We start from the raw sequence: 14,718 nt of genomic DNA on the forward strand, positions 1-14,718 counted from the left end.
AAGATCGCGCAAGCGTGATAATAGAGCAAAGGAACGAAAGTATAACGTGAAAAAACTTTTTTTGTAATTTTTTTTTTTGTTCCGCCCTATCTTTTTAAAAATTACTGCAATATTATTCTATAAGTATAGTATTGACACTGACAATGTATAAACACGTGAGATATTTTGGATTGTATTCGCCGATACTGATGAGTCAGATTTAATTTGGGAAATAATAAACGAGTTTCCGCCGAATTTTCTACAATTTTGCGCATACAATGCGTTATGCTCGTTAACCATCATCGCCAAGCAAAATTATTCGCGCGCGAAACGAACGAAATGTAAGCGTTCCGTTTCATAAACCGCGATCCTGATTGGCCGTCGCGTCATCCGATATCAATATTTATTCAACGTAGCGAATCGGCCCGAGGCCGATTAAAACTTGTTTATGCGGCCAACGATTCGCTCCTCCCACTGAACACACACGAAGTGCACACATAAAACGATCGCGCCTTTTCTCTTTACCTTACGCACGGCACGCACGATTAAAAATGATTGAAGATTAATTCGGGCGAGAGTCAAAATAAATTCACGCATCGTGAATGTCATTACGCGCAGCTTTACACTCTGTATTACACACTTGAAAAATATTATAATTAAATATATTGGTAGATGAAAAAATTAATTGCTTTCGAAAAAAATTGCAGAGTCGTGCAATCTTTAAAAAGCACTTATTTTTACAATTATTATTTGTGTTATTTATTTGCTTATTTAGCTCGGAGTTATTTTTCAACCCTCTGAAATTCCCTCAAACGCAAAACTTTAATAAAAAATAGATAACAATTGTACAAATAAAATGACAAAGAGAACAAAATACAAAAGTATATAGATAAATTTTGCAGGCGGAATGTCGAAATAAAAAAATATTTGCAATTGAAATAGAGAAAAAAGTTTTCAGAGAGCAGGCTTTTAAAAATTTTACAACTAAATGTATATGAGAGCAGAGAAAAACTAATATTAGCGGAAAAAATAATAATTGAGTAACTATTTTTTTTTGCTAGAGAATTATTGAATAATGTCAGTATGTTCTAATAAAAGTTTATACAAATTAATTTTAAATTTTACAGTATCTGGTGATGTAAGTATTACAAACGATTGACATAATATCATCTTTAAGCTTAAAAAAAGGTCTAAAAAAATCTCTTATAGAAGTCACCACATGTGGGTGCGTTACGTGTAAGACAAAGTATAATGAAGTTGATACGACGAATTTTCATTACTTCAAGATTGCCAAATGGCAGCTTTTGACTAAGAGCGATGCACTTATATGCAAGCGATAGAAGCGCAAAAAAATTTCAGATTTATGCGTTGAACTCGACTTACCGGGACTGCCGAGGAAGACGGAGGAATAAAGGACACCACGACGCGCGTCGCTCGCCGCACGTTGCGCGTCAGGCGGCGAACTCCATTCTCTACGAGGACACCATTTGCCTGAAACATATTTTTTTTCCTTCATTAAAGTAAAAATTATTACAACATAATTTTAATAAATTTAATTTCTCAATCATTCCATTTGCCACTCGTCCTTTACAATGTTAATAAACATATTCGTAAAAAGCACAGTTACGTTAGAAACGGATATCGTGCATTTGCATCTTCAAAAGAAAAAAAAAAATATTAGAGAAAAACAATAAATCTCTCAAATCAGCCTATGCTGTTGACAGGCTTTAAATGCATTAAAATAAAAGGAGATATTGCCGAGTCAGCAGTTTTGAGTTATGGAAAAAATTCCTCAATGGATTTGTTTCGAGATAAAACGTCGGCGGTTACAACGCCACATTCGAAATGCTGTAGAAAAATCGTGCCGATAACGCGAAATAGCCTGTTCTCGTGTAAAAATAGATGTTTTCGTATCGATCCCCGCACGAAAACATTATTATGCGAACGCCGTGGTGAAAAAGTATGCAGAAGGGGTCGATATGGAGAAAGCAAAAGATTCGTGATGGTCGGCGTCACGACTTCGGCTAAACAGATTCTATCGCGTACTCTATATATGTATGCTATTACAGCGCTTACATTCTTTTTTCACCGGGTAACATGCGACGTTAACCCTATGCGATTTACTACGCCATGAATAATCCTACAATTATGTTGATCATAGTAATTAGTTAAAAGTGCACAGGAAGCCACACTAGTGTTAAAGTGCGCGGCGTTCGTTCGACGATTACATTATTCAAGCGGAATATTAATCAATTTCATCACGTGAATCTCGCGATCGAAATGTAAAGCGTATTTTACTTTTAAAACATAGTTGGCCTAAAAAAAAAAACAAGGCAATAATTTGTTATTTATTTGTTTATGTAGCAACGCATATTCAGAGTTTCTAGCTGCCAACTGATTTATCAAGCGCAGAGCACCACTCGCGGCTGCAGTATTGCAATTTTCCAGATGCGAAAATAGGAAAGGTATCTACTTTATTTCCAGGGAGATCCCGGCTGAATGAGGATACACGGTAAGAAAGGGTGGCGCCGGGGGATAAGAGTAAGCCGCGGAGCGAAGTAATTTCACACGAGAGAGTAGGGTCTCGCTGGGTGAGAGAAGATCCCGCGGAGCTATAGTCTTATCTCGGAAATATAGCGGGCACATCCCCCTGCGAAAATTATATTCTTGGAAAGCAGAAAATTGCTTCGCTTCAGCCCGTCCTCTGTATAAGCGCGCACAGTGCACCGATATTAAGTTCTTGTAACATTTTTGCATGCAATCAATTATCTTACAAAGATGCAGAGACATTAATTTCCAATAAAATATATGAAATCGAATCCTTTCGATAAATTCAATGACAATTAATGCTGAATATGATTTCAAAATCCATGTTCGATTCGAGTATAACTAGCTCGCGCTTCAAACTAATGGATTTAAAAACGAATCCAACAATGTTGATTATAGTGTGCCGACCCATGTGCGTTTAACTCTCTTGATTGTTACGGTCACGGTACGTCCCATCAGTTTCTGGTGAAACGAAATGACAGGGCTGCGTCGGTGATTCGAAAATAATGGTTATTCCAACACGAGGGACAACAGGGATCGCGTTAATGACAAGAGATTAGTGTTCTGGTGACCTGATCCGCCGGCAAATCTATCGAAACAAACTTCTCTTCATCGATATGTCATCGTACAAGTTAAAAAAAACTTGAAAGATACAGTGATAAAGAGTTGAATGCTAAACGTTTGCACGTAAATATTCAAAGCGCATTCTCACTTCGATATGAAAATATCTCGTTGAGATTTTATCTTTCCGCGGCGCGGATAAGTGAATAAACAATATATCAGGATTATTCAAAGTCATTTGCTCGCGTTGCCGACCCATTACGCACCGGCAGACGACCATACGTCACGAGCGTTCCGAAGTCCTCGGAGGCACAGATCCTTTGGATACCTGTAGAATTTCTAGGACGTAGGGTGGGGCGAATGGATGGAGATTTATAGCCGCTAGGAGACAGGGTGTAATCATACACATCGCCCCATCAACTCTGTAACTGTGATTTACCGTGGGAATTCTAAAAAGTTCTGGAGTTTCTACCGTATTTTCGCCCGAACTCTCCGAATTTCGGTATACGGCTATGACGACTGTCATATGTCAAATCTACGTGACATTCGTGAACGTATACATCACGAAATGCTAAGAACGTTTTATTCGAACAAATGTATAAAAGAAACTTTATAAAAATCTTTTGCAACAGAGTAAGAGTGATGGGCTCGAAATATAACAATAGATTAAAACATTATTTCTAAAATTTTGATAATGAATGAAAAAATAAATGAAAAAATAAATAATTAATTTTTTTATTCACGCATATACAAAATAATCATGGCATCTGATAGCGAGTGCAAGACGTTTCCTCGAAAGAAAAAAAGATTCGTTAAATGGTATCAAGTGAGACGTTTTCTTTGAATGATTGCCGTAGCTAAATTGCGAGTTAACTTTGGTCTAACGGGTAGTTCGTATGTTCGCGACAGTCATGCCACTGGGCCGAGTCATGTATCGGGCAAAGCCTTGGAGGGGTACGATCGGTGGGAGGTGAATGGACCGTGATACAAGTACGTCATCTTCGTCGGGAACTGAATTTGTATAGCTACGATGCGCGACGCGAATTCCCGCTATGGGGCTTTATTTTTGCGCCCAACAACAGCTGACGGTTATAAATTGGAATGTAACGCGCGTCGGGCACGCGACGGACGTCGCTCGCCCCTTCCTGCGTCGCCGGAGATTTTTCCATGACTAATTTGTTTTGACAACGGAAAATTCAACGGAGCCACGCATATTATTATTATTTTTTATTTTTTATTTTCGACAATCGTTGCAAGGTGTTGCGATTTTGCATATAATTATAAAAATACATTATGTGTAATATATTATGTAAACATGTTAATGCATTATATAATACACTATGCAAATTCCTGCAAATGTTTATTAAATTTAAGAGCTATTTGAAAATTATCTGTAGAAACGTTGATAATTATAAAGACATATATTACGAGATGATTTCGCGCCGTCATCAATCCAAGGGTCTTTCAGATCGAAATAAAGAGATTCGGAGAAGATCCACGACGTCAATATCTGACTCTGCTACTCGTGAAGGGACCGTAGCGGATGTTATAGGATATAGGTGCGTACCCAATAACCCCATCACGTCGGAGATGCTTCCTCAGTATAAATAAATCAATATAACTCGCTTCCACCCTTAGATACCGCCCTCTTTCGCCGTAAGGAAGTGACGTATGAGACTCGCATCCTCAAGGCGAGGGAGGGTTGAGGAGGCCACCCTGTTATTTCACAGTTAGGCTCGTCCCTCTCATACCCCTCTAACTCCCTCAACCATCTTCCTCCAACCGTCTTCTACTATCCAGACCGACCTGTATGTCCCTAGTGCCGCTTCCAAGCGCGCACGAGTCCCTGGGGAAGCTTTTGTCCTCGAGCTGTAAGCGACTTCCTGACAGGCCAAGTTTGCACCTGCTCTCCTTCTGGCTCTTGTCCGTGTTTCTCTCTGTCTCTCTCTCTTTCTCTCTCACACTTCTTCCAGCCGCCCTCTTTCGCTCGTTGTTTCACGTGTTGCTCTATCTTTCTCTCTTTCATCGACTCCCCTTCGCGAGTTCCGCCTAATCTTACGTCGCCCGTACCACCACCATCACCACCCACCGACGTTACCGGCGTGTAATTTATTCGGCATGAGTATCCTCTCTCTTCGGCCAAAAGTAATCCGTAGATCAGCGCGTCGGATAAACCGGGTGTGTCATTATATACGTTCATCGAAATTATTTTCGAATAATCCTCGCCGTCGACACCTCGAACTCACTTATCTTAATTAAAATTACCCTTGCTACGGGCTACGGGGGGCGAATCGGATGTTTACGCGATTTACGGTAATAATGCCGGTAAATCTACTCGCTTAAAGTGACAGAATTTATATAATCCATTTTCTGTAAAGATGTAAAGATATTACTTAATATATTTAATGTTCTAAAACTTATATCAACATTTTTGCAAAAAAGAGCTTATAAACAAAACAAACCAAAATTAAATTAAATTATAAAGCAAATCAAAATTAAATTAAATTATAAATATTAAATATTAAAAATTGCTCTTCTTTTTAACACACCGTAAAATAAACGAGTAGTGTTTCAAGATTGTTGAGCGATGTCGTGACGTAATTGTTATTTTCCAGCAGAAATACCGTCTTTCTTCAATAAATAGAAGGCGACGGAGGGAGATTCGTGTTCGCGTAGATGTCGGAGATGCCGAGTGATTAATGACGCCCGATAGACGTAATTTGTTACGGCTTGCAAACTCGGGGATGCCGTTTCTCGGTACGTCTTTCAAATTCAAATTATTGATAAACAGGATAGTGTTTGTAACAGCCGGTTACGAGATGCTGTCGGACGAACCGGGACGACTTCACTAAGCACGAGCGATACTATAATTAATTTCAAACAGCATGTTACGCGATTTTCGTTATTTCGAGTTTGGGATAACTATTACGCATCTCATCTTCTAATAACAGAAAATTCTTGCGCATGCGAGTGAAAAGAGAAACTTGCAACGTGATAACATGATATGCGCGGCGAAGAATTATAAATTATTGTTATAAAATCATGCGCAGATATGGAACAAACTGATTGTTGAGTCTAGATGTTATCGCATAACGCATGTAATTATACAGGTTTTGTAGATAATAATGTGCGTCCTTATTTATCCATGCGTGAACATTAATTACGATCATCATGAAAAACAAAAAAAAAAAATTAAGAATAATTTAATCAAATTAAAACACAACGTAAGCTGTATCGATCGCGCGCTATTTAGTTTGAATGAAAAGGCATAATTCTTAATTGGAATAAAGATACGAGAATGATATATGCGCGCTTGTTTTAATCGTCGTGTTGCTAAGTGTACGAAGTATGTTTGCGACTTTCCGGTCGCGATCGCAAACCCAACGTTGTCATTTCGCGCGGCGAACGGATAACGCGATTATCATTAAACGTGTAATGGCAAGAAACGGCGTAATGAAAACGGTCGAAGGGCCCGAACGGTCAAACCGGGCGATAAGATCGAACAAAGGTGTTAACTTAACGGCGAGAACAGCTGAGAACACTGGGCATCGGGTTATGCGCACCCAACGCGCCTTCTTCGCTTCCTCTATAAAACGCAAATTCACAATTAACACTCTTTCGTACGCGACAGTCAAATTTACGCTGGCACTTAGCGTGTACAGGGATCGCACCACCTTTCGCTCGCATTTTAAGCTCTTATCGCGCGACACCTTCATCACATACCAGACACTACTCCAACAAGCATTTTGAGTCTGAAATTAGTTTTTTTTTTTGCTGAGAATCGCTAGCACACAGAAGTATAAGAAATCACGAACTTTTAAAAAAAGAATATTTTTCGCGTTCTATGCGATATACAGAAGAAAACATATCAAATCCAATAATAAAATATTTTTAAAAATATATCAATGTTTCTATTAAAAAGATTTATTAATCTATTTTCCCATCTCTCTCAATTTTAGTTTAAAAAAAAAATTAATATATTTGGAAGGTATGTGCTTTACAGTTTTACTTAATAATATTTTTTCATATCTCAATATAATCTCAATAATATCTTTAAAAATATTTAGTTATACTGTACTATACTTTAGTTATACTATTTAGTAATACTTTTCATACATCTTATTCTGTACGCAAGTTTATATAAATAGAAGTAATACTCTTGAGAAAAAATTATTCTGTTCAACCTTTATAATCGAATACAGATTAATTTTAGATTAATTTTGTTAATAAAATTCTACTAGATCCATTGTTATACAAAAGTAAAAAATGCTATAATTAACCATATACTATAATTCATCGATTACTATTTTTACGCGTTGATTAATTACATTTATTTGCTTTTTACGCATATTTGTTAATAATTCGATAAAAATCGCTATCGATCTCATGACGCGAGTGCTTGCAATAATATCATAAATCAGATATTTAATCTTCAAACGAGCAAAATCGATGCAATATAATGCTCTCCGCCTCGTCGCGGATCTCACAATCGTGAAAGTACAGCGTTGATATCGGATATTGCAATCAATCGATACCGCATTTTTCATACATTATTAAAGGAGCAATGTTTAATCAAAATTCTTGATAATTCAATGTGTATTTTATAAAATTATATGATCTACTCCGCACGTCTTTAAGCTGCAAAACGTTTATTGTGCCACAATTTATCTCCTCGAAATTATAAATGCAGTCGACCACGTCCGATGCCCACGAGGATACAGTTAAATTAATAGCACGCGCGGAGAACGTACAACGAATAGTCGGATAAGCAAAAGCCCGACTCTCGGCCGTAGGTGGTGGACGGTTAGAAATCACGGCGAGTGACGTCATTGCTCGTGACTCGTGACACGCGCCGGTTTAATTAACGGTTACAATGCCAAATCCGCGTGCGTGTGCGCGCCGGAAGGTGGAAACCGAGGAGGCAAGGGTCGACGCGCCGTGCTCGGATAAATCGCGTACCCGGTCGCGGAACCTCCTCTCTTTCTGGCACTCTGCCTGCCGACCTCCGATCCGCCCTCCGGGGGCCCCGGGACCACGTTCTCCGAATTACCGGCCCCGTACCGCTGCAACAGCTCTGCACTTAGCGTAAATTCACGGCGAATCGACGGCGCTTGACGTTCCCTTTCCCTAGCCTCTCTCCTTTTACTCCACCACCATCTCCTCCATCTCTTTCTCTCTCCAACTCTACTATTCTGTGGAACGATCGCTTCCATGTCACTAATATATATATATATATATATATATATATATATATATATATATATATATATATATATATATATTCCATCGATATATTTATAGAAAATGTTCGCCTATTGTCATGGTTAAGTTCAAGATTAACGACACGTTGAACACAACCAAGAGTATTGCGAAACCGCCAATAATTCATGAAAGTCAGCAAGAGCCAGAGCCACGAGTTTTGAGAAATTACTAATATCGCGCGGTTCAACCATTAAATTTTTTATCTATTTAACAAAATTTTCACGTCCAATGTCACAATTTTGATACAAGATCCATATAAAATTATATTTATCTCGACTTTTATCCCGTTCTTTTTTCACATTTTATGCTCTACGCATTCGCTTAATATTTTTTCCCGATTATTTCCCAACGACAATGCTTGAAAGGTAAAAAGGATCATACACGAAAAGACGATAAAGCCGAGAGATACCGAAGCGATACTATTCGACAAGTCACCGCGTACTCTCTCTCTCTCCCCTTCTTACGCAACGCGTGCACATTGTGAGGTCGTGAATCGCGTGAGTGCGTGTGTGCGTGCTACGGCCGTGTATCGCAGACCGGCCACGACACACGGGACCGAGATAGGAGAGATTTAAAATGTTACGGCAGGTCGGGAGGACTAAATGATGATAAACTATCTCGGCAGTCCCTCGGTAGGCTGACCCTGCACGACGACTTGAATTACGGCCGTAAAACAAAACTACCCGATGCCACAGGCGTGCTCGACGAAACGAAAGACGTATTCGCGCCAATCTGTCGGAGCGAAGCGCCGAAATGCATAATCACGTGCAGAACTCGCGTGGCTTTCATGACTCTTTTACATTTTTTTATGTCCCCGCGTAGATTGATATAAATAAGCTTACAGTAAATTATAAAAAATATTGATTGAGCATAATATTATTTTAGAAAACGTGTAGCTGTACTTCTTTCTTAATGAGACTACACTACTCGACATCATTGAAATAATTGAAGCATTCACAAACTTAAAAATTATCATCGCAGTCGAGTTTATGAAACAATAGATTGTAACATGATTCGATATATTACAACATACGACGTGGAAACGTGCGGGACAAAAGAATACTCGAAAGTGTCCGCTGCCCACGGCAAATGCGCGCTTATAGAGATCTTAATGCGATTCGATGGGTAATATATCACGCGGACTGAGGGAACGCCATAAATTCGACGCCAGTCTCCGTTGCGGGATTAAACCCGCAACTCCGCCCGGTTATTCAAAGGAAACGCGCGCGCTTTTATAAACGCGACAATTTCGTGTCGTAGAATCGCGACCGAACGATCGAGACTTTTCTCCGCGAGAGTTCGACGTCGGCACGAATTTTCCTCACGCCGTACACTCCCCCCCTCTGCCCTCCCTCCCTTCGCCCTCGAGTCCCGATCCTGCCGCCGCGCACAGCCGGGATTATTAATTCCCTCGTTAAAATCCGACCCGCGGCGTCGCCACGATTTGTTATTTACGAACGAAAATTGTAAATACGAGCGCACGCGTATCGACGCGCGACCACTCCCGCGGCCGCGAGCAATTAATAATCGCATCGGAGCTAATTAAATCCGGAAAACATGCAAATGCACTGTTTATATTTCAAAGCGACGGTCGATCGAGTGCAACGACGAATCGTGGTAGGTGGGGTGGCTCGCCGCTGGGAAGAGGAACTCTGCCCGAGGGGGATTCGAATTATAAATTGTCCATAAAAATGCATAAAACACAATCGCGCTCTATTAATTACTGTTTTACGATCGCACGCTGCGGTCTATTAATGCGAGACCGCTACAGCGGCAACGGGCGCGAGGTCAATCGAAAAATCATTGAATATACGATTTATCGTCAAATCGGGGATGTACATTTCAGATAAGGGTTATCGGAAGAATCGAAATGGAAGAAAAAATAACTTGCTTAATCTTTTCGATGGACCGCCTAGCGTTCCTTGGTGAGTGAACATCGTTCTTTGAATTCAAAATGTCGACTTGAGTCGTTTGGGAGCGCTTGGCAGTCTGGCCGCTTTAATCGAAGATCATGAAGGGCGAAAAGATTAATCAAAGTTACCGGCCAAGAGACTCGCTGCTAAGAGAGAATTACTTACAGGAGAGGCATAGCATCGCACGTAGATTAATTCGATGGGTGCCGGACGTGATAATCTCGTCGTGTAATCTGCGAGAAATTATTCGTCCAAAAGATCGCGCACGGTACTCTGCAACGAACGGTACGGAACGTTGAAACGCGCCTTGCTCGTGCTGCCAGCTAACGAGGAACGCGAAAAGCGCCGGCGACGCCGTCGGCAACGCCGCGCGGCGTTCCTCGCGCGAACCATCCTTTCGTATTCGCCCGTCCCTGTCCATGTCCATCTCGTCTCTCTTCCTCGAACGGCACGATGATTGCACTATGCGGCTGATGTGCAATCTCAGGGTCCGCGTGGCGGGATCGACGACGACGACGCGATGGAAGGAGAAAAGGACACTCGAACGCGAGAAGGAAGAGAACGGTGCGCGATCGACGGTGCCACCGGTTAAAAAGAGAGAGAAAGAGAGGTAAAATCGAAAAGGAAAGATAGAAGATCACCGCGCTGACCCCGCTTCTTCTTTCCTTCTCCTCCTTTTTTTTTCCTTGTCGGGTAATTACGTCGTTAAGCGCGAGGCAATTAAGACGCAAGAAATCGAGCAACAATCACATTTACGGGGCTGCCGCTTCGCTACGGTGTATTGATCCACGATGGTGGGGGCGCAGGGGGAGGAGGGGGGAAAGAGAGGAAAGAGCGAGCCTGTCGGTTGAGCGAAACGGAAAGAGAAAGGGAAGACACAGGCGAGGAGCAGTCGGACAAAAAGAGCGGTGATGTTTTGTTAGAATCGAAGTACTGAGCGCCGCACCGAAGCCAGGATTTTTCCGGCCGATGCAGCAGCCATTCCGATAAAACCGGACGTATAACTGCCTTGGTAACGCGAAAGTCGATGCTGCCCGAACATTGACGACGAAAAATTCGAGATTTATGTCTCACTATGTTCAGATGAATCCCCAGCAAACTTCAAACCTATAATATCGGAGAGATCCTCATCACATGCGAAAAAACATTGAATAATGTAAGTATAAATAAACTTTTCTCCATAATAATCTCTTCGATAATAAAAGATCATTTAGAACGTGTAATCAACGCATTAATCATTATCGTGCTCGTGATTGCGTATTACTATGAAACGAAAGCGACTCTTAGTAACGCTCATTAATAATACGTAAACATAAAGAGCATCTGTTCTCGAGGAACGTTGGCATTTCGCAAGAAACATTCTCCAGACGTTCCTATAAGACGGCGACCGCGACTCGTCAAAGAGGCTTTTCCTTCAGCCATAAAAAGCACATATCAAAGTAGATGCATGCCACGCTTCGCTATATAAAGTGTATTATATGTCGGCAGGTAAACTATGGTAGGTCTGAGGAAAGGTAAAAGGAAAACGCGCAACCATGTTTCCAAAGGATCGAATGGAATTGCAAGAGATCAATTTCAAAAGCATCCGTAATCAACATGAATACATAACATCGTATATAATGAGTGAGTAAATAATAAAATATTTAATTAATAAATATTTTTTATCGATTTAGAGAGGGAGAGAGAGAGAATCGTGGATTTTTGTTTAATAAAAATTTTTTAAATACCATAATTCACTAATAATCTAATTCACAAAATATAAATGTTAATTTACGACAATGCGAGTTTAATTTGAATGTAAAAAAGAAATTAATTTTAACCTAATCTAAAGTTAACTGGAAAGAAACTGAAATCAGTTAAATAGAAAAGCAAAAATCTTCCATTCAATTTATTCCTGATATTCTTATAAAAGAGAAAGGGAAAAAAATTTGAAATAAAAGAAAATATATTGATCGACATAAACGCGCGGCAAAACGACAAATCAAAAATATTAAACTAGTTGATTAATTTATCGTGTTCAAACACGAGACACAAAGGCATACCGTTCTCCGCTATCACAATAGTAAGACGATCATAAGTTATTGTTTTCGATTTGTCGATAAATTAGTCTCGCACTTTACATCGGCACGCTTTAGCGATATGCGATGTATACACTATTCATAGATACATTTTAAATGCTACTCGTATTGATTTATCATTCTAAAATATATTCAAATTTATTCATCGAATAATAATGGAAATTTTTATATGTGTTCTGCGCCCGTTCATATCTTAAAAATTTGTATCTGTCACAAATGAATAAAAGAGTATTATGCACGAGTAATAGCAATTTAAGGTACTTGCATTTTTAAATAATGTAGATAATTTTTCAAATATGATCGCGCGATATAATAATAATTCTATTACGTCGATTCAGTTTAATTAGGATATAAGTAACGATAAATGATCTATCGCGTGCGATTGAATTATATCGAAGAGATACGTTAATCGTTTTTGTACTTAAACGAGGCAATACATCGATCGTTTAATGAAAATTCGCTTCACATTATACGACAAGATCAAATTTATGCGGCAATTGTGCTTAGAGTATAGCTGTACAAGTGGAATTACTTTACATTAATTTTATCACGAGCTGCGATAAAGACTGAAATACATTACGTTGGCTACTTGCTCCGCGATCATCTAAGTACGAAACGCGTTCGTTATTCTCTTAAATACGGACGGTATAAAATTGTAGGATATCCAAGCAGGTGGCAAAATTTATCCCGCAGTTCGACCGTTCCTCGACAAGCGTAACGATTTTTAATGAGCGATAACGAGTTCTTTTTCCCGCGCGCAAGAACAAAGGAAGAATTGTTATTTATTCTACGTGATATAACACGCGAGAATAACACAAATTCTTATCGATCGTATTTATCTTCGTGACCCGTTAGAATTCTGGCGCGATTATTCCCTGTCCGTGTAGCTCAGTTTAAAGAGCACTCGCTCGAGATTCGTAATGACACTGTTGCGCTTCCGTTGCGGAGTCCACCCCCTCGTGCATTCACCTTCGCATTAATTATTCAGTAGTGGCATAAAGTATCGAGATATCGTTGCTGCGCGATAAAGATACACGGATTGCCTTTTTTTATCGTTGTCGTTTTATCCCGGCGAGATCTAATTTTTAAATTCCATTCGAAGAAAAAACGCAAAGCATACGAGCGGAATAAGGAAACGAGAATATGTGGAGACAAGAGAGCAATGGGAAGAGGATGATAAAGTTGGGAGCAGCCATGGTGTCTGCTGTTTTGTCCCGAGGATGTGTCTGTTTGTTTATGCTCTTTTATGCTGGGAAACCTGTTCCGATATCGCGCAGCTACTTTTTCCCACTTTGTATTTTTTTATCTTTCGTATAAACTTAATAAGCGAAAAAGGTGAGTGATTAAAAAGAGATAATATCAAGGAATGAAATGACATTCTTCCCTGATGAATATCCTTTACAATAGGTCGGTTCATAAATTTTCCAATATTGGCGAAATCAACGATGGCGACGAAATTTTCGACGTAATTTACGACCGCCATCGCCGAGATAATTTGAGTAATGCGTATTTAAAGCACGATGAGGTATATTGCAACGCATAACTGTTTCATCTCTTCCGCCGCAGATAAGTCAGAAACATGTCTCGCGGAATGCGCGCACAAACCTGTCATGTGAGCGATACACTACGTTAAGTCGCACGACGATTATCAGGAACGTAACGCGACAGGTGCGCGTCGATAACGCCATCGACAATAATTGCGAATCGTAGTCGATGGTCGTACACGACACGTCGTTCCAGCATAACATATATCAGGATGACACTTCCGTTACACGATGACGAAGCCGACTGATGTCAATCAACGAAATCATTTTCTTTCCATAAAATTTCGAACGAATGTGAAAACGCGTAAAGAATTAAATTCTAACACACAAAAGTTCTCTCAAACAATAAAACTTTATTTAAAGTATATATTAGCAAAAATAAATTTCTATTACTAAAGAATTATATGAATAACTCGAAAAGATTAGTAAAGAAATTGAGAAAGAGATAGAATAAAATATATCAAATTTAAAACGCGAAAATAGAAAATCGGAAATGATCTTGTCGAAATTGTCGCGAATGAAAATTCATCACTTCGAAAGGCAGTCTATAGCTATATTTCGATATTCGTCAAAATTTCACGATCACAGAATATCTATCATTTACGTCTCTTTAAAAAAATTTCTGGTAAAACCATTTTTTGATAAATCGTAGGAGGTGAATAAGAATAAAATAAAAATTAATGTCTCATGAGCTTCCATTCAGATTTTTTCTCATTTATGTATAATATATAATCTGACTCAAAATACAGAGGCCACGCATATCTTTCAGTTATTGAAAAGTTCGTGAAATAAAGCGATGTTCTTTTGGACATAGAACAGGTATATCTGTCGTAT

General features: G+C 39.5%; 2 protein-coding genes across 3 annotated transcripts in view; both read right to left on the bottom strand.

The window, feature by feature from the left end:
- LOC126856211 (homeobox protein homothorax-like) overlaps positions 1-10,532 on the bottom strand; it is a 179,519-nt gene extending 168,987 nt beyond the window's left edge. The window contains exons 1-2 of one of the 2 annotated variants that reach the window (XM_050604507.1): positions 10,428-10,532; positions 1,363-1,470 (exon numbers count right to left, since the gene is read on the bottom strand). In XM_050604507.1, the coding sequence (XP_050460464.1) occupies positions 1,363-1,470; positions 10,428-10,443 (124 nt within the window). In that variant the 5' untranslated portion in view covers positions 10,444-10,532. The remainder of the gene's footprint in view (positions 1-1,362; positions 1,471-10,427) is intronic. The other variant, XM_050604506.1, reaches the window with a different exon arrangement.
- LOC126856191 (INO80 complex subunit D) overlaps positions 1-14,718 on the bottom strand; it is a 424,295-nt gene that overhangs the window by 40,867 nt on the left and 368,710 nt on the right. The gene's annotated exons all lie outside the window — the stretch shown is intronic.

The sequence above is a fragment of the Cataglyphis hispanica genome, chromosome 18 (genome assembly GCF_021464435.1).
Source record: "Cataglyphis hispanica isolate Lineage 1 chromosome 18, ULB_Chis1_1.0, whole genome shotgun sequence".
Lineage (NCBI taxonomy): Eukaryota > Metazoa > Arthropoda > Insecta > Hymenoptera > Formicidae > Cataglyphis > Cataglyphis hispanica.